This window comes from Marmota flaviventris, chromosome 12 (genome assembly GCF_047511675.1).
Source record: "Marmota flaviventris isolate mMarFla1 chromosome 12, mMarFla1.hap1, whole genome shotgun sequence".
Lineage (NCBI taxonomy): Eukaryota > Metazoa > Chordata > Mammalia > Rodentia > Sciuridae > Marmota > Marmota flaviventris.
This window is the reverse complement of record NC_092509.1, coordinates 29,606,608-29,634,177: the sequence shown is the minus strand read 5'-3', so window position 1 is coordinate 29,634,177 and position 27,570 is coordinate 29,606,608. Positions and strand designations below refer to the sequence as shown.

At 36.4% G+C, this 27,570-nt stretch overlaps 1 protein-coding gene across 1 annotated transcript in view; it reads left to right on the top strand.

Annotated features, from left to right (window-relative positions):
• Gpr158 (G protein-coupled receptor 158) overlaps positions 1 to 27,570 on the top strand; it is a 408,943-nt gene that overhangs the window by 219,713 nt on the left and 161,660 nt on the right. Inside the window, exon 3 of the mRNA XM_034636630.2 lies at positions 9,230 to 9,332. Within this exon, the coding sequence (XP_034492521.2) occupies positions 9,230 to 9,332 (103 nt within the window). The remainder of the gene's footprint in view (positions 1 to 9,229; positions 9,333 to 27,570) is intronic.

The window sequence follows — 27,570 nt, the reverse complement described above, 5'->3', positions numbered from 1 at the left end:
AAGGTCACTCTGAATGATGTATAGAAAATTATTGTCAGTTGTAGCATTTTGTATTTTAAAAACAATTTATTCTAGAAAAGTATTTAAAGACTGACTGCTTAGTCTACCTGAAGCTTTAGTTATGAATAGGGTGGAGTACAGTCAGAACAGCTCTGATTTTGCTATTGTGCTAAAAGATTGCATGCTCTCTGAGAGCCAGACCATACATTTGTTCTTTGTTTTCATTACAAATGTTGTACAATGGAGTTCTGTAGGCAAAAGTTAAATTAAGTCAAGAATGCAAGGGTGTCCCCAGTATTTATGAAATACAACCAAAGGGAGTATGAGGTGTCCAAGGTAGAGCATAGATGAATCATGGAAAGTTTATACTTCAATTGAGGGTTGTGTTTCATCTTTTCAAAATATTAAATATATCAAGAATTTCCATCTATTGAATCTCTGGGACAATTTCTGTGGGAGGGTTTAGCAAATTGGGTTTCCTCACTGTGATATGCATTTTTGACATTTTCCTGAGTCAGTTTAATCCCCCACAAAGCATCTTGCTGCATCAGTAAGGGTGAAGTTTGCAGGCGTAATGTGTCTGTGCCAGATGCTCTGTTTTTGTCCTTGAGCCCTGTTTTGTGATAGCTGGCTCCACTGACTGTAACAGGGACATTTCAAAAATGAATAATAGAAAACAGTTTCTTTTTTAAGTTGAACTATCAAAAAAGAAAATATTTCCTCTGCCCTCCAACCCTGCCCCACTTGATCACATCTTTTAAACTGGGTTTTGGCAGCTTCTGAATAATAAAGATAAAATGTAGTCCTTTCTTCCCTGGTGAAATACTGTGTTATTTGTTATTCATGAGTACTTGTTTTGCTGGAAGATGGTTTGATGAAATATATGGGTGATGTGTGCCTTAACATTGCCTGAAGGCCTTTTAGATTTTTTCTGTTTTGGTGTTTTCCTTTTGCTCTAATAAGTTTGCCAATAGCTGTAGGAAGCCACTGGATGTTAATAATAATTGATCTTTTTTAGTAACAAGTCCCCTCAAACCCATTTCCAAATTGGCAGATTCAATATTTTACAATATTTCTTCAGAAGTTAACAAAGGACTAAAAACAAATAAAAGCTGCCGTTGTTGAAATATAGAAAACTTTGTAACTATTTCATCTTGCCATTGTCAAGCTTTTTATCTTTCTTCATGCTTTTGTGGTATTGCCATCTGCTTTAAGAATAAGGTTCAGTAAATTCAATATAACCGGGAAATTCTGTGGAGTTAGATAAGTCTTCTATCAAAGCAGAGCCAAGGCATTATTTGCTGTTCTGATTGATTTGGTTTGGGACTATGCATCTGCAAAGAGGTCTCATGTTTCACCTGAGACTCAGAGGGGTTCTATTTCCAGGAAATTCAGGTAAAGAAACAATCCACTTTTATGCCTCAAAAGAAAAATTCATTTTCTAAACGCTAAGTTGGAGAAATCTGCACTCGAAAGGAAGATTTTTATTTTTATATTTTGTAACAATTTGTAACAGGTTTAGGACTTAATTATATTCCCTAAATTACATCTCATATATATGTACTTAATAATCTTTGCTTACATGCCTTTAATCCCAGCTACTCTGAAAGCTAAAGTGGGAGGATTACAAGTTTGAGGCCAGTGTGTATGGGGAATGGAATAGGACCTGGCCTCTCAACCCCTAATCTTTTTTTTTTTCTTTTTAATAAAAGCAGGGGAAAGACACTTACAGAGGTAAAATCCATGTTTTAGGATTCATATATGACAGTTAGTAACTCAAAATAAATAGGAAAAAGCAATAAAACAGCATAAGAACCCCAAAAGTACAACAGTCTGGGCTAGTTAGTGTATAAGAAAATAGATGTAAATCTTCTGTAGCTCCCAGAGGGCATTAGTGTGTTTCAGCATAATTTACTACCTATTCAAAGTAATAGTTTTATGCATAGTGTTTATATTTTAGGAAGATTCCAAAACAAAACATTAAGAAAAAACACATTTAAGGTCCATTTCTGGAGAATTTTTAATTATGTAAATTTTATTGTATTTGCATTTTTATCTTCTCCTTTTACTCCAAATTAGTTTGTGATTTTTTAGGCACAAGTGTTATTTATGTTAAATGTTAAACTTGACTTCCCCTATATATATATATCTTTTTTTTAAGCTATTCCATTGCTCAGTAGTACATCCATGCAAAAATCTTCATGAGTGACAGCTGGCCAGGTTTTGCTCTGCAATTTTGTTAAGAACCAAGAGTTGACAGTTTATAATATGTGAGGTGAGTTATATCAGCCAATTACAATATGAACTGTAATGATTACATATACATGGTTGAGGGAAAGGCCCATTTTGTTCTAAACTATTCTTTTAAATGTTTAATTGTGGTAAAAAGCACATAATCTTAATCTATTCAACTGTATAGTAATTGGCATTAACTGTGTTCACAATATTGTATAACAAAACTCTAGATATTTTTCACTTACAAAATTGGAGCTCTATAACCATTGAAAACCTCCTCATTTCCCTTCTCTTGGACCCTGATAACCACTTAAAAAATTTTTCTATTGATGAGTTTATTTTAGATATACATATAAGTGGAATCAGACAGTATTTGTATTTTTCATGACAGGCTTATTTCACTTAGCATAATGTCCTCAAGTTTCCTTCATGTTGTAGAAAATTATAGGATTGCCTTCCTTCAAAACCTGAATAATATTTCATTGTTTCCATGTACTGTATTTTGTTTATCTGTTCACCTATTGATGGATATTGTGAATAATATCTCTGTGAGCATAGGTTGGCAAACACCTCTTCAAGATTCTATTTGAATTCTTTTGGGTCTATAACCAGAGTGGTATTGCAAAGATAATTCTATTTTTAATATTGAAAGGAATCTTTTTACTGTTTTCCATAGTGGTAACAGTATTTTATGTTCCTACCAAGAGTTCACAAGGGTTCCAATTTATCCATATCTTCAAAAACATTTATTTTTTGATAGTAGCATTTCTGATCAATGTGAAGTGATACCTCTTTGTAATTTTGATTTGCATTTCTCTTATGATTGGTGATGTTAGACATCTTTTCATCTGCTTATTGGCCACTTGTTTATCTTCTTTGGAGAAATTTCTAAGTTTTTGCCCATTTTTTAACTTAATTGTAGATTTGTATTATTTAATTTTTAATACCAAGTTTTTTTATATATCTTTTAGATATTTGTTATAATATAGATGGCTTGCAAATATTTTGTCATTCTGTAGGTTTCCTTTTCATTCTATTGATTGTTTTCTTTGATGCACAGAAGTTTTTGAGTTTGTTGTAGTCCTATTGTCTATTTTGGGGTTTTTTTTTTTTTTTGGCTGTAGTTTTGGAGATACACACACACACACACACACACACACACACACACACACACACACACATATATATATATATATATATATATATATATATATATATACATATACATATATACATATACTCATTCCCAAATCTGATATCATGAAACTTTTCCTGTAGTTTTCTTCTAGAAGTTTGTGGCTTTAGTTCTTATGTTTAGGTCTCCTTTTTTATTGGTTGTTTTTAGTTATATATGACAGTGGAATTTATTTTAACATAATTATACAAACATGGAATATATCTTATTCTAATTCAGACCCAGAACCTCTGCTCCTTCTCTCTCCCTTCCACCTGCTCTCTTCCCTCTATTGCTCTTTCTGCCATTCACCCAGTTTTCTTTTAATTTTGAGTTAAGTTTTTTATATGGCATTAGTTAAAAGTTCAACTTCATTCTTTTGCTTGTAAGTATACAGTTTTCCCAGTACCATTTGTTGAAGAGACTGTCCTGTCTCCATTGCATGGTCTTGCCAAAGATCACATTATATGTGAGAAGTTTTTTTTGAACTTCTATTTTATTCCACTGGACTATATAATTATCTTTGTACCAGTCCTATACTCGTTTGATCATAGAGCAATGTTTTATAGTTTTCAGTTTATAATTCTTCATCTCCTTTGTTAATTTTATTTCTAAGTATTTTATACTTTCAAGGTTATTATAAATTGGATTGTTTTAAAGATTTCCCTTCCCTTCAGAATGTTCTTTGTTAGTGTATAGAAACAACCAATTTATATTTATTCTTTAAATGTTTTATAGAATTCTGATGTGAAATCATCTGGTTCTGTGAACTTTTTTGGTTGATTACTGATTCAATCTCTTTACTAGTTATAGGTCTATTCAGATTTTTCATTTTTATATGATTGAATATTGGTAAGTTATATTTTTCTGGGAATTTATACATTTTAATCTGATCTCTTGACCATCATCTCTTATTCATTTGGATCTAGTCTATTTCTAGAAACCTGAATTTGGTGGTGGACTCTCAAGAATTCTGTATAGTAAATCTCTGCATATGGCTTGGTAAGACTTATTAAAGAGGGTGTCTTATATTGTATGCATCTTCTTCTCTCATGGGGGTACTATAACTCTTAATATAGAAATTTCAATGTTTATCGAAGGCCACTTATGTAAAAGCTACCCTTGTGGAGAAAGAAGTGCTGCTTTTCTATCTCTGCTTCCTTTGATTTTTATTTTTAGACTTTAATGCATATAATTAATATAAGGAATATTTAAAGATCTTAAATGAATGTGAGATTAAAATTCTGAAGTTTTTGTATTAACTGAGGATCTCTGTTTATGTTAGAAAACCAAAAAAGGAAAAAATTATAAAAATCAGTCCCAAAAGGGGACTTTTAAAACAGTTTTTAAAAGCTAGACTGACTATGTTAATTTCCTAATCTTGAAAATGTGTAATTTTGGTTGGGAGGTAGTAGGGATTTGATAGGTAAGGAATGGGGGTTGTAGATAGAAAGCATAGAAACTTGATTCCAAATTTATAATCTTAGGTCAATTTCTATTCCAGGCAACTGTATGTAAGCAACAGGACATCAGGTTCCATGAAGACCCCACCATCTTAGAGGCAAAGGGAGTACAATAGAAGGATGATGCACTTTTATTGATTTTAACTGAGAGTTTTTTCTTTCCTTTGAGATTAAGATAATTTTAAGAGTGAAACAAGACTAGGAGTGTAGTTCAGTGGTGGAGTGCTTGTGTAGCCTGTGTAGTCCCCAGCACTGTGGGGAAAAAAAAAGGATTAAAACAAAAAGTTCAAGGTAATGAATATCTATTTTGCTGTTTTCAATAAAATTAGGAAAGTTTTTTTTTTTAACTTCAAGGAACTTTTTATTTGGCAATGTTTACCTAATCAACTATATTGTTTTTTTTAACCTTCAGTTTTATGTCAGCTCTAGAATCAGTTTAAATTTCAATTAACTGTCGAGTTTAGCTAAACATTTAAAATTCTTGACTGAGTCACTGTTGTTGCGTTGAGTCATATCATGAGGAAATTAGTGCAATTTTAATGAAAGCATTTTAACTTCTAAATTCCAGTGAAGCAAAATATTTAATGTGCTCTAATGTATCCTTAGTAACTCTTAGTATACCTGGATATACTTCTCATAGAGAAGCACAGCTACTTGTGTACCTTTGACTATGGAATGGCCCTCCTCTATTGGGGAAGATTGTTCTCTTTGACCTAGAAAGGAACTTCAGGAGGGATATACATGGAGTGATGAGGGTGGTTGTAGATACATGCCTCATTAGCCAAATCAGATGAATCAAACTTGGGTGACCAGGGAATTAACCAGTGTCACAGGTGGATTTCTCTTCTATCTTTGGTCCTATTTCCTTCACTTCCTGTAGTATGTCAGTTTTATCTATCAATTTTATGCAAATGATTTCCAAATTATACAGCCTAGACTTCTCTCCTAAACGTCATATCAGTTTATCAAGCTCCATATCTGAGATTAGAATTAAATTTCAAATAGACACCTTCACACTTAATATTTGCAAAACTGAACTTCTGATTTTTACCCCAATCCATACCACTTGCAGTCTTTCACAGATCAGTTTATGTTAATTCCATTCTTATGGTTGTGCTGGGTAAAAATCTTGGTGTCATCCTTTGTTTTTCTATTCCTCTTCTACTCTAGGACATCTTGATAGCTTTACCTTCAAACTATATTTGACTCTGATTAAGAAATTCTTACAAATTAAAAAAAAAAAGTCTCATAGAGATTAAAGAGAACAAGCCTAAATTCCTAAATTTACATGTTTAGAAAGTGATAAAGTCAGAACTCAAATCTATCTTTTCTTACTGACTACAAATAATATGCTTTTCCATAATATTAGTACTTATCCAAAGTAAATGTTGTAATTGTCTCTGCCGTTTTATTTAATTTTTAGTTCAAACATATGATTTGACCTCTTGTATACCTTGATCTTTATAAACAGAATGTTTTGTATTTCAATTAGATTGTGCACGAATGCTCTAGGTATACAGCAATTGTTTTGTAAATACTTGCTAAGTTAGTTGAATTGACAGGTTCTCATCTGCCATTTCATTTTGCTCTGGCAAGAACCATGTTTTTAAATATAAGATGTATTTGAATATAAGTGTGTATTGGGTTAAAAAAACAGTATTCATGAAATAAGATACTCAAGAAGGTCCTTTAGAAAGTTATTTTTTCTAAGATTTCTTGCTGCACTTCTGATTTTAGAATAAGCATTAACTAGTTACCTTGTATTTGCTGGAGTTTTCATGATATGTAATATTAACCTGAATGCTTATCATTTGAGCTTACATTATAAAATTATTATTTAAATTAACCCACAAAATTTCAATTATCTTATATTACACAAAGGTGTCAAAAACATGCACTGAAGAAAAGATAGCATCTTCAACAAATGGTGCTGGGAAAACTGGAAATCCATATGCAACAAAATGAAATTAAACCCTTATTTCCACCATGCATAAACTTAACTCAAAATGGATCAAGGACCTAGGAATTAAACCAGAGACTCTGCGTCTAATAGAAAAAAAAGTAGGCCCTTATCTTCATCATATGGGATTAGGCCCCAACTTCCTTAATAAGACTCCTATAGCACAAGAAGTAAAACCAAGACTCAATAAATGGGATGGAATCAAACTAAAAAGTTTCTTTTCAGCAAAAGAAACAATCTGTGAGGTAAATAGAGAGCCTACATCCTGGGAACAAATTTTTACCCCTCACACATCAGATAGAGCACTAATCTCTAGGTATATAAAGAACTCAAAAAGCTAAACACCACAAAAACAATAACCCAGTCAACAAATGGGCTAAGGACCTGAACAGACACTCAGAAGATGATATACAATCAATCAACAAATATATGAAAAAATGCTCATCATCTCTAGCAATCAGAGAAATGCAAATCAAAACCACACTTAAGATATCATCTCACTCCAGTCAGAATGGCAGCTATTATGAAGACAAACAACAAAAAGTGTTGGCGAGGATGTGGGGAAAAAGGTAGATTCATACATTGCTGGTGGGACTGCAAATTGGTGCAGCCAATTTGGAAAGCAGTTTGGAGATTCCTTGGAAATCTGGGAATGGAACCACCATTTGACTCAGCTATTCCTGTCCTCAGAATATATACCCAAAGCACTTAAAAACAGCATACTACAGGGACACAGCCACATCAGTGTTTATAGCAGCACAATTTACAAAAAATAAACTGTGGAGCCAACTTAGATGTCCTTCATTGGATGAATGGATAAAAAAATGTGGCATATATACACATGGAATTTTAATCAGCATTAAAAAAGAACAAAATCATGGCATTTGCAAAATGGATGGCTTTGGGAGAAGATAATGCTAAGTGAAGCAATCCCAAAAAACAAATGCCAAATTTTTTCTTGATATAAGTAGGTTGACTCATAGTGGGGTAGGGAGGGAGAGCATGGGAGGAATAGATGAATTCTAGATAGGGAAGAGGGCTGGGAGGGAAAGGGAGGGGCAGGGGATTAGCAAGGATGGTGGAATGTGATGGATATAATTATCCAAAGTACATGTATGAAGACCTGAATTGGGTGTCAACATACTTTATATACAAACAAAGATACAAAAATTGTGGTATATATGTGTATTAAGAATTGTAATACAAAAAAAGCAAAGTACACATATAAAGGCTTAAATTGGCATGAACATACTTTATATACAGAGATATGAAAAATAGTGCCTATATGTGTAATAAGAATTGTAATGCTTTCCACTGCTGTCGTGTAGTTAAAAAATTAAAAAAAATTTAAAAAGAAAGAAAACACAATGTTCAAGTATATAGAAAAATTTTATTAAAACATTTCTCTCAAGGGCTTCTGTATTGGGACTATCTTATAACTTTTAAATCTATTATATTCTAAGTTCCTTTAATAGATTATAATGGCATAAAGGAAAAGGGTTGTATCTTGGCAGGGAAATATCAGGAAAGAAGTTTTAATTGAATGTTGATTAAACTCTTAAAACACCCATTTTACTGATGTAGTCTTTATATTTTAATAGTGGTTATTCCTTGTTTCTGTAATTGAGTATAGCAATAGTGAGTATGCTAAGCTCAATTTTACCTGGATTAAGTGAAATTCTTGAAAGAAGACAAGATTACATTTTGGAGAAATGTCTATTTGTATGACATATTTGAAAAGTTTATCATGGTTTTTCTTATTTTATATCTACATATATATGTTCTACATATATATGTTTTATATTCTACATATATATGTTCTATATATGTAGAACATATATCTGTGAAGTAGATTTTGAACCCAAAACCATTATGATCATTAATTTATCTGTATTTTTCTTTTCTATATTTTCAACTTAAATTTTACTTGTTTTGTTTCATCAGTTTGTGTTATTTTGATCTAAGTATGAAATTTGATTAATATTTAATTCATAAAAGCAATTTCCATGTCTTCTGTCTCTCTTCCTATCTACTTTGACAGAAATGTTTAGTATGAAATTATTTAAAATATTCTTATGTGTTTTGTGAATATTTGTTAAAGCAACAAGATGATATTGATGTATTAAAAACAAAAACTATGTCTAGTAATTTCTGTGGCAACTGAATAAGTTAAAGATGTATAGCAATTTCAGCTGTAATGGAGTATATTTAGAAAGAAAACTCAATTTGCTACAGTACTTCTAAAAAACATGTCTGTTGGCAAACAAACCTAAAATAAAGGTTCAAAAAGAGATATTTAATGTCTGGAAAATGTGTTAGTTCTGTTAGCATTTGGAATGATGGATATCTGTGAAATAAACTATGATCAATTACATTGCTTTCTTTTCTTCTTCACAGTGTATGCCAATTAAAGGCCTAGGATTTGTACTTGGAGCCTATCAGTGCATTTGCAAAGCAGGATTCTATCATCCTCGTATCTTCTCAGTGAACAACTTTCAGAGTAAGTACCCCTTGTTTTTGTGCATATATAAGTACATGCATAACATATATCATGGTTATTCAGATTTATTTTTAACCTTGTTGGAGTTATATGTTAGTTCCCCAATTGATTTGGCTTTCTCTCATCACTTAAAGAGTTTGACCTTTGGCTTATCATTTGTTTTGGAGTACCATAAAAGTAGGTCCTTATTTCAGTTTCCAAACATTTTAAAAGCCTGGAAATAATGTATCTATTGGGTAAAATCAATTGATATTTAGTTATAAGAAATGTTATTGCAGAGATTACCTAAAATTAATTTTGCCAGTTTATTTATTTATCTGTTTGCTCATGTGTTAGTTTTCTATACCTCATGAAAAGTTACCACATGGTAAGCAGCTTAAAGCAGCATGAGTTGTTTGTATCCTGCAGTTTTCTTGGTTCCTTTTTGTTTGTTTTTTTATTATTTATTTATTTATTTATTTTTATTAGTTACACATGACAGTACAATGATCTTGACATTTCATACATTTGAATCAAATGGGATATCATTTCTCATGTTTTCATGGTTCAGGTTCCTAGTCATGGATTAGCTAGACCCTCTATTCAGGCTTACCAGGCCAAAATGAAGGTGTCACCTGGGAAAGGAACTCCTCTGAGGCTCTTTCAGATGTTGGAAGAATTAAGTTCCTTGCTACTGTAGGTCTGAGGTCTGAGGTCCCCATTTTCAGATTAAATATCTGCTTGGGGTATGTCTTAGCCCCTGAAAGTTGCATTAAGGCCTAGCCATCTGAACTTCTTATAATGTAGCTTCTTACTTCTTCAAAGCTACTAAAAGAACCGTCAACTTCCCTGCTAAGAGCAAACTATAATCATGGGAATCCTTGCCCTATCACTTTGCCATGTAATGTCACCTAACCAAAGGAGAAAATGTTCCATCACATTTATAGGCCATTCACATTCCTAGTGCGATGATAACTGCAGAATCAAAGCATGGTCATCTGATTACTTTATTACTAATCCAGAAGACATCAGTATTATAATTAAATACTCAATTTTATTCTTTTTGGTAGAAAATGGAATGTTGTTGTACTAGCATGTAGCCAGATATTAGATATAATAACTAACAAAGAGGAGTTTAGTGGTAAAAAGGGACTGGTTTCATGGGAAGTTATGTTTTGGGGTTGCTACAACTGGGACATATCTCTTATGCAGTTATCCATTAATTTTTGCCAGCCCTATACATAGGAACATGCATCTCTACTAGGCATAATTCAAAGGGTCCACTGAGTCTGAGCCCTGAGTATCTTCCTCTGGGAATTTTAGTAAATACATATAGGATTATTAATAGATTGCTTTCTCTCTCTTAGAAAACACTATTCTTGGTCTTTAAACAATTTACATTAACTTCTAGGTTCTGGAGGTAAGGAATATTTTTCTCTCTTCCGCAGTTGTGTATTTTAGATTTTGGACTGAGTAGTGGCTGTAGGCAGAACTTTAAGATGGCTTCACAATTTCTGTTTCCACATGCAATACATAATCCCCTCTCTTTAAATGTGGGTGGGACCTGTAAGTACAATGGAATAAGCACTTCCTGGCTGAGGGCTGTGTTTTAGAGCAGAAGCCAAGGTACAGTAGCTTTTATGATTGATTACACTGTATCATATAAGAGTCAATTGTTTCATGAGGGAGGAAAAATTGGAGGGAGGAAGGAAAGAAGGAAAAAAAAAGATTTTTTTCCTATTAGCTTTGAAGAAGTATGGTTTCTTACTGTGAGAGGACTGTGTGGCTGGGGACTTGAGGGTGGCAAAACCCAATGATGGTCAGCAAGGAAAGAAGAACCTCAGTTCCACAATCACAAGGAACTAAATTGTTTTAATTATCTGAATATACTTGGAAGAAGACCCTGAGCTCCCCTTGAGAATGCAGCCTAACCAAAATCTTGAGTCTAGCTTGGTGAGACTCTCAGCTGAGAACCCAGTTACATTATGACCAGAGTTATAGAAACAGAAACTAGGAAACAACAAATAGATATTTTAATCTTCTAAATTTCTGGGAATTTATTATGAAGCCATAGGAACCACACAAATGGCATGATTATGTGTTTTCTGAATGGTTGTTTTCTGTGTATGTATACCAAACCATGTAAATATCAGATTTACTTTGACATTCTTCACATTTATGGTCAAGATATAACATGATTAAACACTGAAGGATTAAGGGAATAGATTTTTAGCTTATGTTCTGTGAAGGTATTTTGTGTTTGGTTTACCCACATTTGTTCTCAGCTCCCACTAAGTGACTGAAATAAAACATCTAAATATTGTAGAACTAGAGAATGACTATATCATTTGCTTATAACACTGCCAGGAGAAACTGGTTAACCTTTAACAACTTATCTTTATTTAATTTGCACACTCCTACTTTCTTCCTTATTTTAAAAGTCAGTTTTGTTTTTTTTTAAACTGGACGTATTCTCTAAGAATAAAGGCTGCTTTTTTGCTTAAGTCTAACTCTCAAGTTGTACATATTGCAGCCATGAGAAACAGGCTAGTTTTCAGAAGATGAGGATAGTTTTGATTTAGCTTTGACCTCAGTGCTTGCTTAACCATGACTGTCCTTACTCGGTGACAGAGTAGGAAGCTAGCTATTGTTATCATTTGAAGCCAGTGAAATGCTCTTTGACTAAATATATCTTTCCTGATGACTTGTCAGTTTGCATGAAAATCTAACATTAAAATCATTCCTTGTCCTAAAGAAAGAATACAGGAAGATGAGCTTAAAATCACCAGGATCATCAACCAAGAGCAATGCAAATATTACATGTTTCTGTATTTAAGTCTTTTAATTATAATATCCAGGCAAATTTTATGGGTAGTTACTTTCACACTTTCTTGAGGAGATAATTATGAAGTAAAGAATGACCACATGTAGCCCTGGGGCCAAAGGTAAAGAAGGCATTGGAGACCCAAATATAAGATAGCATGTGGACAACTGCTAGCATTGTCATTCATTAAATAAATGAATATTTAACAATAACCTATAAACATATAAATAAATGCATGTAATCAAACATTAATGATATGTGTGAAGATAATGTTAAGCCCTATTGGTCATTGGTACTGTATCTCAAATATTGAGAAGGGCAAGGGGAAGAAAGAACATTTGGGAATTAAGAGGCAACAGGAGGAAATTAGTCACAGAAAACAGACTACACAGGATTAAATTTACTCAATTTATAGTTGCAAATCTAGAAAAAGACACCAATGTCTCATATCTTTAATAATTTGTATCCCCTTTGGAAGGAGGAGCTAAGTCTGTAATAGAATATGTAAATTTGCCTTTTAAAATTCTTGTTAAAATGTGAAACAATTTAAAAAAATCTTTATTTTAGATCTCGGCTCACAGTAAACAAAGGGCTTATAAAGACCAACAGGGATATGTTCAAGTGACATGATGTGAAATTGTGCTGAGAGCCCAGAGACCATGTTCCTGACATCTCTCTTGAAATTGGTAGTCATATGTGAGTTAATAGAATCTGACACCTGGAAAGTAGCAGGATTTCAAAATAACCAAGTACTGATATACAGCTGTCTCTTCAAATCCAGTTTGTCCACTTTCACATTGATAAAATACAAGCTTGTGACAGTCTCATAATTTCCAAATTCATCTATCTGAATATGATTTCTGTATTCAGTGAAACTTTTTTCTATTTTCTGTGGACATATTACCAATCCTTTGGTCTTATTTCTTTTGTCTTTTGGGTTGACTTCAGCTTGTATATATTTTCAGGTAAATTCCAACTTACAAAGGACCCATAGCTAAAAATGACAATCTTTACTTCACCAGCTCCATTTCCATTGATAAAAGTCATATGGTAGAAGAAAAAAGTAAAAATCTAATTAGAGATTTTAAAAACATTTCATTTTTTATTTTTAATTTCTTCTAAATAGTTTACGTGACAATAGAATGCATTTTGACACTTTATATATAAAAGGAATATAACTTCTTCTGACTGTACATGATGTAGAATTATACTGGTTGTCTAGTCATATATGCACATAGGGTATTAATGTCTGATTCATTCTGCTACCCTTCCTACCCCCAGATCCCTCCCTTTCCTTCACTCCCCTCTGTCTCATCCAAAGTACCTCTATTCTTCCCCAGAAGTCCCTTTATCGTGAATTAGCATCCACATATCAGAAAATATTCGGCTTTTGGTTCTTTAGGATTCACTTATTTTGTTTAGCATGCCATTTCCCTGCAAATGCCACAATTTTATTCTTCTTTAAGGCTGAGTATATATATTGTGTATATATACCACATTTCCTTTATCCACTCATCCATTGAAGGGCACCTAGGTTGGTTCCCTAGGTTAGCTATTATGAATTGAACTGCTATAAACATTGATGTGGCAGTGTGACTGTAGAATGTTGATTTTAAGGTCTTTGGGTATATATGGAGTTCGATAGCTGGGTCAAATGGTGATTCCATTCCAAGTTTTCTGAGGAATCTCCATACTGCTTTCCAGAGTGATTGCCCCAATTGCAGCTCCACCAGCAATGTATGAGTGTACCTTTTTCCCAACATCCTTGCCAACATTTATTGTTGCTTGTATTCTTTTTTTATTTACATATGACCCCAGAATGTATTACAATTCTTATTACACATATAGAGCACAATTTTACATAGTTCTGGTTGTATACAAATTATATTCACACCAATTCGTGTCTTCATACATGTACTTTGGATAATAATGATCATCACATACCACCATCATTTATAACTCCATGCCCCCTCACTTCCCCTCCAAGCCCTCTGTTCTATCTAGAGTTCGTCTATTCCTCCCATGCTTCCTCTCTCTGTCCCACTATGAATCAGCCTCCTTATATCAAAGAAAACATTTGGCATTTGTTTATTTTGGATTGGCTAACTTCACTTAGCATTATCTTCTCTAACTCCATCCATTTACCCACAAAGTCACGATTTTATTCTCTTTTATTGCTGAGTAATATTCCATTGTGTATATGCCACTTTTTTATCCATTTATCTATTGAAGGGCATCTAGGTTGGTTCAGTTTAGCTATTGTGAATTGTGCTGCTATAAACATTGATGTGGCTGTGTCCCTGTAGTATGCTTAGGGTATAAACTGAGGAGAGGGATAGCTGGGTCAAATGGTGGTTCCATTCCCAATTTTCTAAGAAATCTCCATACTGCCTTCCAAATTGGCTGCACCAGTTTGCAGTCCCACCAGCAGTGTATGAGTGTACCTTTCTCTCCCACATCCTCCACAACAACTATTATTGTTTGTATGCATAATGACTGGAGTGAGATGAAATCTTAAAAGTGGTTTTGATTTGCATTTCTCTAATTACTAACGATGATGAGCATTTTTTCATATATTTGTTGATTGATTGTATATTGTCTTCTGAGAAGTGTCTGTTTAGGTCCTTAGCCCATTTTTTGACTGGGTTATTGTTTTTGCGGTGTTTAGCTTTTTGAGTTCTCTATATACCCTAGAGATTAGTGCTCTATCTGATGTGTGAGGGGTAAAAATTTCCTCCTAGGATGTAGACTCTCTGTTCACCTCACAGATTGTTTCTTTTGCTGAAAAGAAACGTTTTAGTTTGAGTCCATCCAATTTATTAATTCTTGTGCCAAAGGAGTCTTGTTGCTTGTATTCTTGATAATTGCCATTATGACTAGAGTGAGATGAAATCTTGCATTTCATCTCACTCTATAATAATATAGCCATTTTGACAATATTCAAAGAGTAATTTTGGCTTGCATTTCTCTAATTGCTAGAGATGTTGTGGTTTTTTTTCATATTTTTGTTGCCCATTCATATTTCTTCTTCTGTGAAATGTCTGTTCAGTTCCTTAGCCCATTTATTGATTAGGTTATTTGTTTGTTTTTTGGTATTCAATGTTTTGAGTTGTATATATGTTGGAGATTAATGCTCTATATAAGGTGCATATGGTAAAATTTTTCTCCCATTTTGTAGGTTCTCTCATTACATTATTGATTATTTCCTTTGCTAAGAAGAAGCTTTTTAGTTTGAATCCATCCCATTTATTGGTTCTTGATTTTACTTCTTGTGCTTTAGCAGCCTTGTTAAGGAAGTCAGTTCCTAAGCTGATTTGGCGGAGATTTGGGCCTACTTTTTCTTCTATTAGGTGTAAGGTCTCTGTTCTAGTTGCTAAGTCTTTGATCTATTGTGAGTTGTGTTTTGTGCAGGGTGAGAGATAGAGGTCTAATTTCATTTTGCTACATATGAGTTTCCAATTTTCCCAGCAACATATGTTGAAGAGGCTATCTTTTCTCCAATGTATGTTTATAGCACCTTGGTCTAGTATAGGATAACTATATTTATGTGGGTTTGTCTCTGTGTCTTCTATTTTATACCATTGGTCTACCAGTCTGTTTTGGTGCCAATATAATGTTGTTTTGTTACTATTGCTCTGTAGTATAGTTTAAGTTCTGGTATTTTGATGCCACCTGCTTCACTCTTCTTGCTAGGGATTGCTTTGGCTACTCTGGGTCTCCTCTTTTTCCAAATGAATTTTATGACTGCTTTTTCTATTCCTATGAATGAAGAATGTCACTGGGATTTTAATAGGAATTGCATTAAATCTGTATAATGCTTTTGGTAATATAGCCATTTTGACAATATTCAAAGATGGGAGATCTTTCCATCTTCTAAGGCCTTCTTCAATTTCTTTTTTTAGTGTGCTGTAGTTTTCATTGTAGAGGTCTTGCACTCTTTTGTTAGATTGAGTCTAAAGTATTTTTTTTTTGAGGCTATTGTGAATGGGGTAAATCTTCCCAATTTCTCTTTCAGTAGATTCATTTCTGATGTATAGGAACATGTTTGATTTATGGATGTTTGTTTTATATACTGCTATTTTGCTGAATTCAATGATTAGTTCTAGAAGTTTTCTTGTTCAATTTTTTGGATTTTAAAATATAGGATTATGTCATCAGCAAATAGCGATAGTTTGAGTTCTTCTTTTCCTATTTTTCCTTTAATTTATTTATTCTAATTGCTCTGGCTAAGGTTTCAAGAACAATGTTGAATAGAAGTGGTGAAAGAGGACATTGTCTTGTTCCAGTTTTTAGAGGGAATGCTTTCAATTTTTCTCCATTTAGAATAATGTTTGCCTTGGGTTAACATATATATCTTTTACAATGTTGAGGTATTTCCTACTATCCCTACGTTTTCTAGTGTTTTGAATATGAAAGGGTGCTGTATTTTGTCAAATGTTTTTTATCCACCTATATGATTCTTGTCTGTAAATCTGTTGATGTGAAAGTTATGTTTATTGATTTCTGTATGTTGAATCAGCCTTGCATCCCTGGGATAAGTCCTACTTGATCATGGTGAACTATCTTTTTAAATATTTTTTGTATGATATTTGCCAGGATTTTTTTTGAGAATTTTTGAATCTATGTTCATCAGGGATATTGGTCTGAAGTTTTCTTTCCTTGATGTGTCTTTGTCTGGTTTTGGCATCAGGACGATAACAGCTTCATAGAATGAGTTTGAAAAGGTTCTCTCCTTTTCTATTTCATGGAATAATTTGAGGAGTATTAGTGTTAATTCTTCTTTGAAGGCCTTGTGGAACTCAGCTGAGCATTCATCTAGTTCTGGGCTTTTCTTAGTTGGTAGGCTTTTGTTGGTGTCTTCGATTTCATTGCTTGAAATTGATGTGTTTAAATTGCGTGTGTCCTCCTGATTCAGTTTGGATAGGTCGTAGGTTTCTAGTAATTTGTTGATGTTTTTAGAGAGATAAATCTGAGGGGCATCGTATGCCATTTTTAGAGGGGTCCCAGGAGGATTGAGCCCTCATTAACCACAATGATATTCAGCTGAATAATCTACCCTTTTTATTGCCTTCCCTTATTCTCTCTCACTCTATCTGACCCTTTACTTCCCAAATCAAATATCTATGTCTGAGTTCACATCGAAGGCCCCCTTTGCACAGGACCTAGATCAAGATAACAGTTTTAGCTCTTTGCTAGTAGCAAATTACAATTAAATTATGAGAACAAATTCTTTTTCTGTTAACACTTTTTGCATTTACAGTTTACAATAGAATATTGCAATGCCTCTTTTAAAATGTGAGGTATGGTTAGAACAGTTTTGGTTGGTTGAAAATTTTATTTAGCATTAAAATTGGAGGGCCCTATGTCTTTACTATCTCTACTTATTCTCTTGGTGATCTTATCCAGTCTCATAGCTCTGACCTTTAGATATTTATCTTCAATACAGACCTTTCTCCCCAGCCCCAGATTTGCATATCAAAATGCCTTTTGACATCATAATTTGGATATCCAGTACACATTCCTTAACTGATATGTTAAGATTGAACTTAGATGGTCTTCCAGTATCTTCTAAAAAACCTTCTTCATATGCATTTCCCCCATCTTGGTTGATGATTACTTCACTCTGCCACTTTTTCATTGGACACCTTACATTCATCTTTGACTCTTTCTTCATGGTAGACAACTCATCAGAAATTCTTGTTGATTCCACCTTAAAACAACTTCTGAATTCAGCCATTTTTTTGTTTTTGTTTTTACTGCTACACTGTGGTCTGAATCATCATCAAGTTTTGAAGCTTACTGCTTCTACCTTGTCCTCTGTAGTATATTCTCTATACAACCAAAGAAATCCTTAAACAACATAAAGCATATCATGTTACTTCTCTACCCAAAATCCTGCTGTAGCTCTTTTATTTTATTTTATTTTTTACAGAGAGCAGAATCTAAGTTCCTATGTGGTTCACAGTGCACTGAACAAATTTCTGTTATTTCTCTGGCCTTATTTTCTACTACTCTACCCCACGTGCACTCTGCTTTCACTCCACTAGTCTCTGCACATCCTTTCACATGTCAGGTATGCTTCCTCCTTAGTTTATCCTGTACTCCTTTGCTGTGATTCTCTTCACTTACAAGACAATGTGGCTAACTTCATTGTTTTCTTTAAATCCTTGCCTAAATATCACTTCTAGAATGGAATCTACCCTACCCACTTTCTTCAAAATTGTGACTCCCACTGCCAGCATGTTTGATTCACCTCACCTTTTTTTCCTTCCAACACTCCTGAGTTTTGACATATGATCTTTTTTGCCTATTTTATGGACTACTATGTCATGTGTCTGTTTTTTTCCTACTAAAACAGATTGCATATAAGCAGAGAATTTTCTTTGCTCATTGATCTAGCTCACTAAACCAGTGCCTTACATATAATCTAGCATTCAAAAAATTGTTGAGTTGAGTAAGAATTTTTGTTTTATCAAATACTGCACAGTTTATGGTAATATTTAATCTCCTACCTCTTCCAAAAAATGTTTGAAGTGCCTTATGAAAATGTATATGGTACATCAGAATAACAAAGATAGGAAATTGAGGGAAAATAAAATAATGATTATGAAAAAAGTTGGGGAAGATTAGATGTTTTTAGATTTATTGGAAATAGAACACAAATTTGGTACTGAACCAAAAGGAACTTTCAAATTTTCATTGGCTAAAAATGATCACAAAATTTTACAGAGATGAAGGACTTGTCATAAGTAGTTATGAGACTAAGATAATATACCATAGTCATGCTATAAAACTAATAATTCAAATATGCTAATCAGTTAATGTCCTGCTCTAATTTTCAGGTTTGAGCAAGTCAAGGTACTAACTGGTCTCTCCTTATCCCATCTGGGAGTTTGCCACTTTAGGTTAAGTTCATGTATTCACCTCCATGTTTATGCAGTGGGTACCGAAGTTAACTCAATGTTTTCTCAATACCTCAGGCTCTCATACGTCTTAGCTTCAGATGTGTGTGTCCTGTTATTTCTCAAGTTTATACTAGCGTTAGACACCTGCTTTTCATCACTTCAAATCTTGTTTGGCTATCCTTTTAACTCTAACCATTGCTATGACTATTTCCTGAATGTTTTGAATGCCATTACTTTACTTTCGAATGACTTTAAATGCATTTGTTTGTGCCTTTTCTCAGTCTGGAACACCAAAGCATGCTTCTCGTTTTCAGCTGTGTGGCACTTCTGAAGTCATGGTATAGGATGCGTGGAGGTACTCTAGACTCATGAGAACATATACTAGAAATGAGGGGGCAGTTAATGACTCCAGGATCCATAATTAATGAGCAAGGTTGATGGTAGAGAACTATTGTCCACTTCATCCCAATGAATGTCTCAGATTCAGAAGGCTTCTGGAGGTTTGAGCACCAGCTGCCCCAGGAGGGTGAAGGTTGCAGCTCCATTAGCCTTGTGTTGGATTTCCCTTCTTCTCTTTTTTACTCATACTTTTGAACACTTTTTTTTCAGTCACATGAGAATAATACTAGTACAGTGTCATTGTTCAGCCCTCTTTATTCTCTCTCTTCAGTTGATTCTATACTTTCCATTTGTTTCTGTGCTACTTATCATTGTATGAATTACAATAACTATCTTGATGAAGTTTCCTTGTAAGTCAGACTTTCTTACCCTAACTGGATTCTTTACCTGTCAAGTTATCCAACAAGTAATCTTATATTGCTACCTGAGACTTTCATGTCTTCAACATAAAAATTGGTCTTCCTCACTTTCAATACATTCTTACATGCTCTGTTGAGAAATATAAGACTTTATAAGAATGATTTCCACATTTTTTCTATACTTCAAAATAGTTTGCTAACCAATTCCACGCTCTGCAGAAAGCATAAAAGCTTAAAAATTAAAGAAAAAACTTCTGAAAATCATGAATTTACCTATACTCTCCAGTTTTATTTTTTTTTAATTTTTTATTGTTGGTTGTTCAAAACATTACATAGTTCTTGACATATCATATTTCACACTTTGATTCAAGTGGGTTATGAACTCCCATTTTTACCCCATATACAGATTGCAGAATCACATCAGTTACACATCCATTGATTTACATATTGCCATACTAGTGTCTGTTGTGTTCTACTGCCTTTCCTATCCTCTACTATCCCCCCTCCCCTCCCCTCCCCTCCCCTCCCCTCTTCTCTCTCTACCCCCTCTACTGTCATTCATTTCTCCCCCTTGTATTATTTTTCCCTTTCCCCTCACTTCCTCTTGTATGTACTTTTGTATAACCCTGAGGGTCTCCTTCCATTTCCATGCAATTTCCCTTCTCTCTCCCTTTCCCTCCCACCTCTCATCCCTGTTTAATGTTAATCTTCTTCTCATGCTCTTCGTCCCTACTCTGTTCTTAGTTACTCTTCTTATATCAAATAAGACATTTGGCATTTGTTTTTTAGGGATTGGCTAGCTTCACTTAGCATAATCTGCTCTAATGCCATCCATTTCCCTGCAAATTCTATGATTTTGTCATTTTTTAATGCAGAGTAATACTCCATTGTGTATAAATGCCACATTTTTTTTATCCATTCGTCTATTGAAGGGCATCTAGGTTGGTTCCACAGTCTTGCTATTGTGAATTGTGCTGCTATGAACATTGATGTAGCAGTGTCCCTGTAGCATGCTCTTTTTAGGTCTTTAGGGAATAGACCGAGAAGGGGAATAGCTGGGTCAAATGGTGGTTCCATTCCCAGCTTTCCAAGAAATCTCTATACTGCTTTCCAAATTGGCCGCAAAAATTTGCAGTCCCACCAGCAATGTACAAGTGTGCCCTTTTCCCCACATCCTCGCCAGCACTTGTTGTTGTTTGACTTCATAATGGCTGCCAATATTACTGGAGTGAGATAGTATCTTAGGGTGGTTTTGATTTGCATTTCTCTGACTGCTAGAGATGGTGAGCATTTTTTCATGTACTTGTTGATTGACTGTATGTCCTCCTCTGAGAAGTGTCTGTTCAGGTCCTTGGCCCATTTGTTGATTGGGTTATTTGTTTTCTTATTGTTTAATTTTTTGAGTTCTTTGTATACTCTGGATATTAGGGCTCTATCTGAAGTGTGAGGAGTAAAGATTTGTTCCCAGGATGTAGGCACCCTATTTACCTCTCTTATTGTTTCTTTTGCTGAGAAAAAACTTTTTAGTTTCAGTAAATCCCATTTGTTGATTCTAGTTATTAACTTTTGTGCTATGGGTGTCCTATTGAGGAATTTGGAGCCCGACCCCACAGTATGTAGATCGTAGCCAACTTTTTCTTCTATCAGACGGCGTGTCTCTGATTTGATATCAAGCTCTTTGATCCATTTTGAGTTAACTTTTGTGCATGGCGAGAGAAGGGGATTCAGTTTCATTTTGTTGCATATGGATTTCCAGTTTTCCCAGCACCATTTGTTGAAGATGCTATCCTTCCTCCATTGCATGCTTTTAGCCCCTTTATCAAATATAAGATAGTTGTAGTTTTGTGGATTGGTTTCTGTGTCCTCTATTCTGTACCATTGGTCCACCCGCCTGTTTTGGTACCAGTACCATGCTGTTTTTGTTACTATTGCTCTGTAGTATAGTTTGAAGTCTGGTATCGCTATACCGCCTGATTCACACTTCCTGCTTAGCATTGTTTTTGCTATTCTGGGTCTTTTATTTTTCCATATGAATTTCATGATTGCTTTCTCTATTTCTACAAGAAATGCCGTTGGGATTTGATTGGCATTGCATTAAACCTATAGAGAACTTTTGGTAATATCGCCATTTTGATGATGTTAGTTCTGCCTATCCATGAACAGGGTATATTTTTCCATCTTCTAAGATCTTCTTCTATTTCTCTCTTTAGGGTTCTGTAGTTTTCATTGTATAAGTCTTTCACCTCTTTTGTTAGGTTGATTCCCAAGTATTTTATTTTTTTTTTGAAGATATTGTGAATGGAGTGGTTGTCCTCATTTCCATTTCAGAGGATTTGTCGCTGATACACAGGAATGCCTTTGATTTATGCGTATTGATTTTATATCCTGCCACTTTAATGAATTCATTTATAGCTCTAATAGTTTCTTTGTAGACCCTTTTGGGTCTGCTAGGTATAGAATCATGTTATCTGCAAATAGTGATAATTTAAGTTATTCTTTTCCTATTTTTATGCCTTTAATTTCTTTCGTCTGTCTAATTGCTCTGGCCAGTGTTTCGAGAACTATGTTGAAAAGAAGTGGAGAGAGAGGGCATCCCTGTCTTGTTCCAGATTTTAGATGGAATCCCTTCAATTTTTCTCCATTCAGAATGATGCTAGCCTGAGGCTTAGCATAGATTGCTTTTACAATATTGAGGTATGTTCCTGTTATCCCTAGTTTTTCTAGAGTTTTGAACATAAAGGGATGATGTACTTTGTCGAATGCTTTTTCCGCACCTATCGAGATGATCATATGGTTCTTATTTTTAAGTCTATTGATGTGGTGAATAACATTTATTGATTTCCGTATATTGAACCAGCCTTGCATCCCAGGGATGAATCCTACTTGATCATGGTGCACAATTTTTTTGATAAGTTTTTGTATCCGATTTGCCAGCATTTTATTGAGGATTTTTGCATCTAGGTTCATTAGAGATATTGGTCTGTAGTTTTCTTTCTTTGAAGTGTCTTTATCTCGTTTAGGTATCAGGGTGATGTTGGCCTCGTAGAATGAATTTGGAAGTTCTCCCTCTTTTTCTATTTCCTGAAGTAGCTTGAAAAGTATTGGTATTAGTTCCTCTTTAAAGGTTTTGTAAAACTCTGCTGTATACCCATCCGGTCCTGGGCTTTTCTTAGTTGGTAGTCTTTTGATGGTTTCTTCTATTTCCTCAATCAATATTGGTCTGTTTAGGTTGTCTATATCCTCCTGACTCAATTTGGGCAGATCATATGACTTAAGAAATTTATCTATGCCTTCACTATCTTCTAATTTATTGGAGTATAAGGATTCAAAATAATTTTTGATTATCTTCTGTATTTCTGAAGTGTCTGTTGTGATATTGTCTTTTTCATCCCGTATGCTAGTAATTTGAGTTCTCTCTCTTCTTCTCTTCGCTAGCATGGCTAAGGGTCTGTCGATTTTGTTTATTTTTTCAAAGAACCAAATTTTAGTTTTGTCAATTTTTTCAATTGTTTCTTTTGTTTCGATTTCATTAATTTCAGCTCTGATTTTAATTATTTCTTGCCTTCTACTTCTTTTGCTGTTGTTTTGCTCTTCTTTTTCTAGGATTTTGAGATGAAGTATGAAATCATTTATTTGTTGTTTTTTTCTTTTTTTAAGGAATGAACTCCAAGCAATGAATTTTCCTCTTAGAACTGCTTTCAATGTGTCCCATAGATTCTGATATGTTGTGTCTGTGTTTTCATTTATCTCTAAGAACTTTTTAATTTCCTCCTTGATGTCTTCTATAACCCATTGATCATTCGGTAACCTATTGTTCATTCTCCAAGTGATGCATGATTTTTCCTTCCTTCTTTTATCGTTGATTTTCAGTTTCATTCCATTATGATCAGATAAGATGCATGGTATTATCTCTACTCCTTTATATTGTCTACGAGTTGCCCTGAGACATAATATATGATCTATTTTTGAGAAGGATCCATGTGATGCTGAGAAAAAAGTGTAACTGCTTGATGTTGGGTGGTATATTCTATATATGTCAATTAAGTCTAGGTTATTAATTGTGCTATTGAGTTCTATAGTTTCCTTATTCAACTTTTGTTTGGAAGATCTGTCCAGTGGTGAGAGATGTGTGTTGAAGTCTCCCATGATTATTGTATGGTGGTCTATTAGACTCTTGAACTTGAGAAGAGTTTGTTTGATGAACATAGGTGCACCATTGTTTGGGGCATATATATTTATGATTGTTATGTCTTGTTGGTGTATGGTTCCCTTGAGCAGTATGTAGTGTCCCTCTTTATCCCTTTTTTTTAAGAGAGAGAGAGAGAGAGAGAGAGAGAGAGAGAGAGAATTTTTTAATATTTATATTTTAGTTCCCGGCGGACACAACATCTTTGTTTGTATGTGGTGCTGAGGATCGAACCCGGGCTGCACGCATGCCAGGCGAGCGCATTACCACTTGAGCCACATCCCCAGCCCCTCTCTTTATCCCTTTTGATTAACTTTGGCTTGAAATCTGTTTTATTTGATATGAGTATGGACACTCCTTCTTGTTTCCGAAGTCCATATGAGTGATATGATTTTTCCCAACCTTTCACCTTCAGCCTATGTATGTCTTTTCCTATCAAATGCGTCTCCTGTTGGCAGCATATTGTTGGGTCTTGTTTTGTGATCCATTCTACTAGCCTGTTTCTCTTAATTGGTGAGTTTAAGCCATTAACATTTAGGGTTATTATTGAGATATGGGTTGTTCTTCCAGCCATATTTGTTTATTTCTGTTACTAAACATGGTTTGTTTTCCTCTTTGATTATTTCCCCCCCCTTTACTGTCCTACCTCCCACTGTTGGTTTTCATTGTTATTTTCCATTTCCTCTTCCTGTAATGTTTTGCCGAGGATGTTTTGAAGAGATGGTTTTCTAGCTGCAAATTCTTTTAACTTTTGTTTATCGTGGAAGGTTTTAATTTCATTTTCCATCCTGAAGCTTAATTTTGCTGGATACACAATTCTTGGTTGGAACCCATTTTCTTTCAGTGTTTGAAATATGTTATTCCAGGATCTTCTAGCTTTCAGAGTCTGTGTTGAAAGATCAGCTGTTATCCTGATTGGCTTACCCCTAAATGTAATCTGCTTCCTTTCTCTTGTAGCTTTTAAAATTCTCTCCTTATTCTGTATGTTGGGCATCTTCATTATAATGTGTCTAGGTGTGGATCTCTTATGATTTTGCACATTCGGCGTCCTGTAGGCTTCTAGGATTTGGGATTCTGTCTCATTCTTCAAGTCTGGGAAGTTTTCTCATATTATTTCATTGAATAGATTGCTCATTCCTTTGGTTTGGAGTTCTGTACCTTCCTGTATCCCAATGACTCTTAAGTTTGGTCTCTTAATGTTATCCCATATTTCTTGGATGTTCTTCTCATGGTTTCTTAACAGTCTTGCTGAGCTGTCTATGTTCTTTTCAAGTTGAAATACTTTGTCTTCATTGTCTGATGTTCTATCTTCTAAGTGTCCTACTCTGCTGGTAGTATTCTCCATTGAGTTTTTAAGTTGGTTTATTGCTTCCTGCATTTCTAGGATTTCTGTTTGTTTGTTTTTTATAACCTCTATCTCCCTGTATAGTTGATCCTTTGCTTCCTGGATTTGTTTCTGTAACTCATTGTCGAAGTGGTCTTTCATTGTCTGATTTTGCTGTCTAATGTCTTCCTTGAGACTCCAGATCATCTGAAGCATGTATATCCTGAATTCTTTATCTGACATTCCATCTGCTGCAGCTGTTACCTCTTCTAAAGTTGAGTTGACCTGCATTGCTTGTGGTCCTTTCTTTCCTTGTCTTTTCATACTGCTTGCGTTTCTTTCTGCTTGGTGAAACTGTTGTGTTTTTGAAATGTTTTTTTCCCCTATATATTTATATTGCTCTTGTATAGTTGAAAAGTCTCCCTTGCAGGCGCGGGCGGCGGTCTGCCTACCTTGCAGGCGCGGGCGGCGGCTCTGCTCTGCCCCTCCTACAGTTGGTGTGAGGTGTCTACCACGCCCGCGGACCCCTGGGCCTGTTCTGCTGGTCAGTCTCAGGTCTGCCTACCTTGCAGGCGCGGGCGGTGGCTCTGCTCTGCCCTTACTCCAATTGGGGTGACGTGTCTACCACGCCGGCGGGTCGCTGGGCTTATTCTGGGCGCGGGAGGCGGCTCTGCTCTGCCCTTACTCCAATTGGGGTGTCGTGACTACCACACCGGCAGGTCACCGGGCCTGTTCCGGGCACGGGCGGCGGCTCTGCTCTGCCCCTACTCCAATTGGGGTGACGAGTGTACCACGCCGGCAGGCCACCGGGCCTGATCCGCCGGTCAGTTGCAGGTCTGCCTACCCTGGAGGCGCGGGCGGCGGCTCTGCTCTGCCCCCCCTCCAAATGGTGTGACTTGTCTACCACACCCACGGACCCCTGGGCCTGTTCTGGGCGCGGGCGAAGGCTCTGCTCTGCTCCTACTCCAATTGGGGTGACGTGCCTAGCACCCCGGTCGGCCGCTGGGCCTGTTCCACCGGTCGATCGCAGGTCTGCCTACCTTGCGGGCATGGGCAATGGCTCTGCTCTGCCCCTATTCCAAAGGGGGTGACGTCGCACCGGCAGGCCACTGGGCCTGTCCCGCTGGTCGGTCGCATGTCTGCCCACCTTTCGGGCACGGGTGGCGGCTCTGCTCTGCCCCTACTCCAATTGGGTGTCGTGACTACCACGCCGGAAGGTCGCTGGGCCTGTTCCTGGCCCGGGCGGCGACTCTGCTCTGCCCCTACTCCAATTGGGGTGACGTGTGTACCACGCCGGCAGGCCGCTGGGCCTGATCTGCCGGTCTGTCGCAGGTCTGCCTACCTTGCAGGCGCGGGCGGCGGCTCTGCCCTGCCCCTCCTCCTACACCCGCGGACCACTGGGCCTGATCTGCAGGTTGGTCGCAGGTCTGCCCACCCTGCAGGCACGGGTGGCGGTTCCGCTCCGTCCCCACTCCAATTGGGGTCACGTGACCACCACACCGGCGGGGCCTGATCGGGGCACGGGCGAAGGCTCTGCTCTGCCCCTACTCCAGTTGGGGTGACGTGTGTACCACGCTGGCAGGCTGCTGGGCCTGACCCGCCAGTCTGTCGCAGGTCTGCTTACCTTGCAGGCGCGGGCGGTGGCTCTGCCCTGCCCCTCCTACCACGCCCGCGTACCACTCGGTCGCAGGTCTGCCCACCTTGCGGGCGCGGGTGGCGGCTCCACTCCGCCCCCTCTCCAATTGGGGTCACACGACCACCATGCCGGCGAGCCGCTGGGCCTGCTCCGGGCACAGGCGGCAGCCCAGCTCCTCCCCTCTGGCTCAAAGACAAAGCGAGAGAGACTTGGGTGTCTGTGACTCACCCTCCCTACCAGGAGACCAACTGTTTCTGTCGCCGCTGGTATTGATGAAGTTCTCTCATCCGCCGCTTTCTGATGACATCAGATCTCTGCCATGTTGGTATCCTATGTGAATGGCAGCACTTCGTTCCCTTTGCCGGGTGACCAAAGAAACCGGTGAGTCCTGACCGGCCCTCACAGGCCCCGTCTCAGTCCTGTTGCCTCTGCCCACGACGGCTTGGTTGGTATTTACCTCCACAGTACTCAGCAGGACCCGGACCGAGAAGCAGTTTCTGCAGGCTCCTTAGCCCTGGGCCAGAGCAGTTCCAGGAGCCGGAACTCAGCCGTTCCGTGCTCGGTGTATGCTCCGATAAGAGCAGGCTCCAAGAAGCAGTCTCCGTGGGTTATCTAGCACTGAGCCT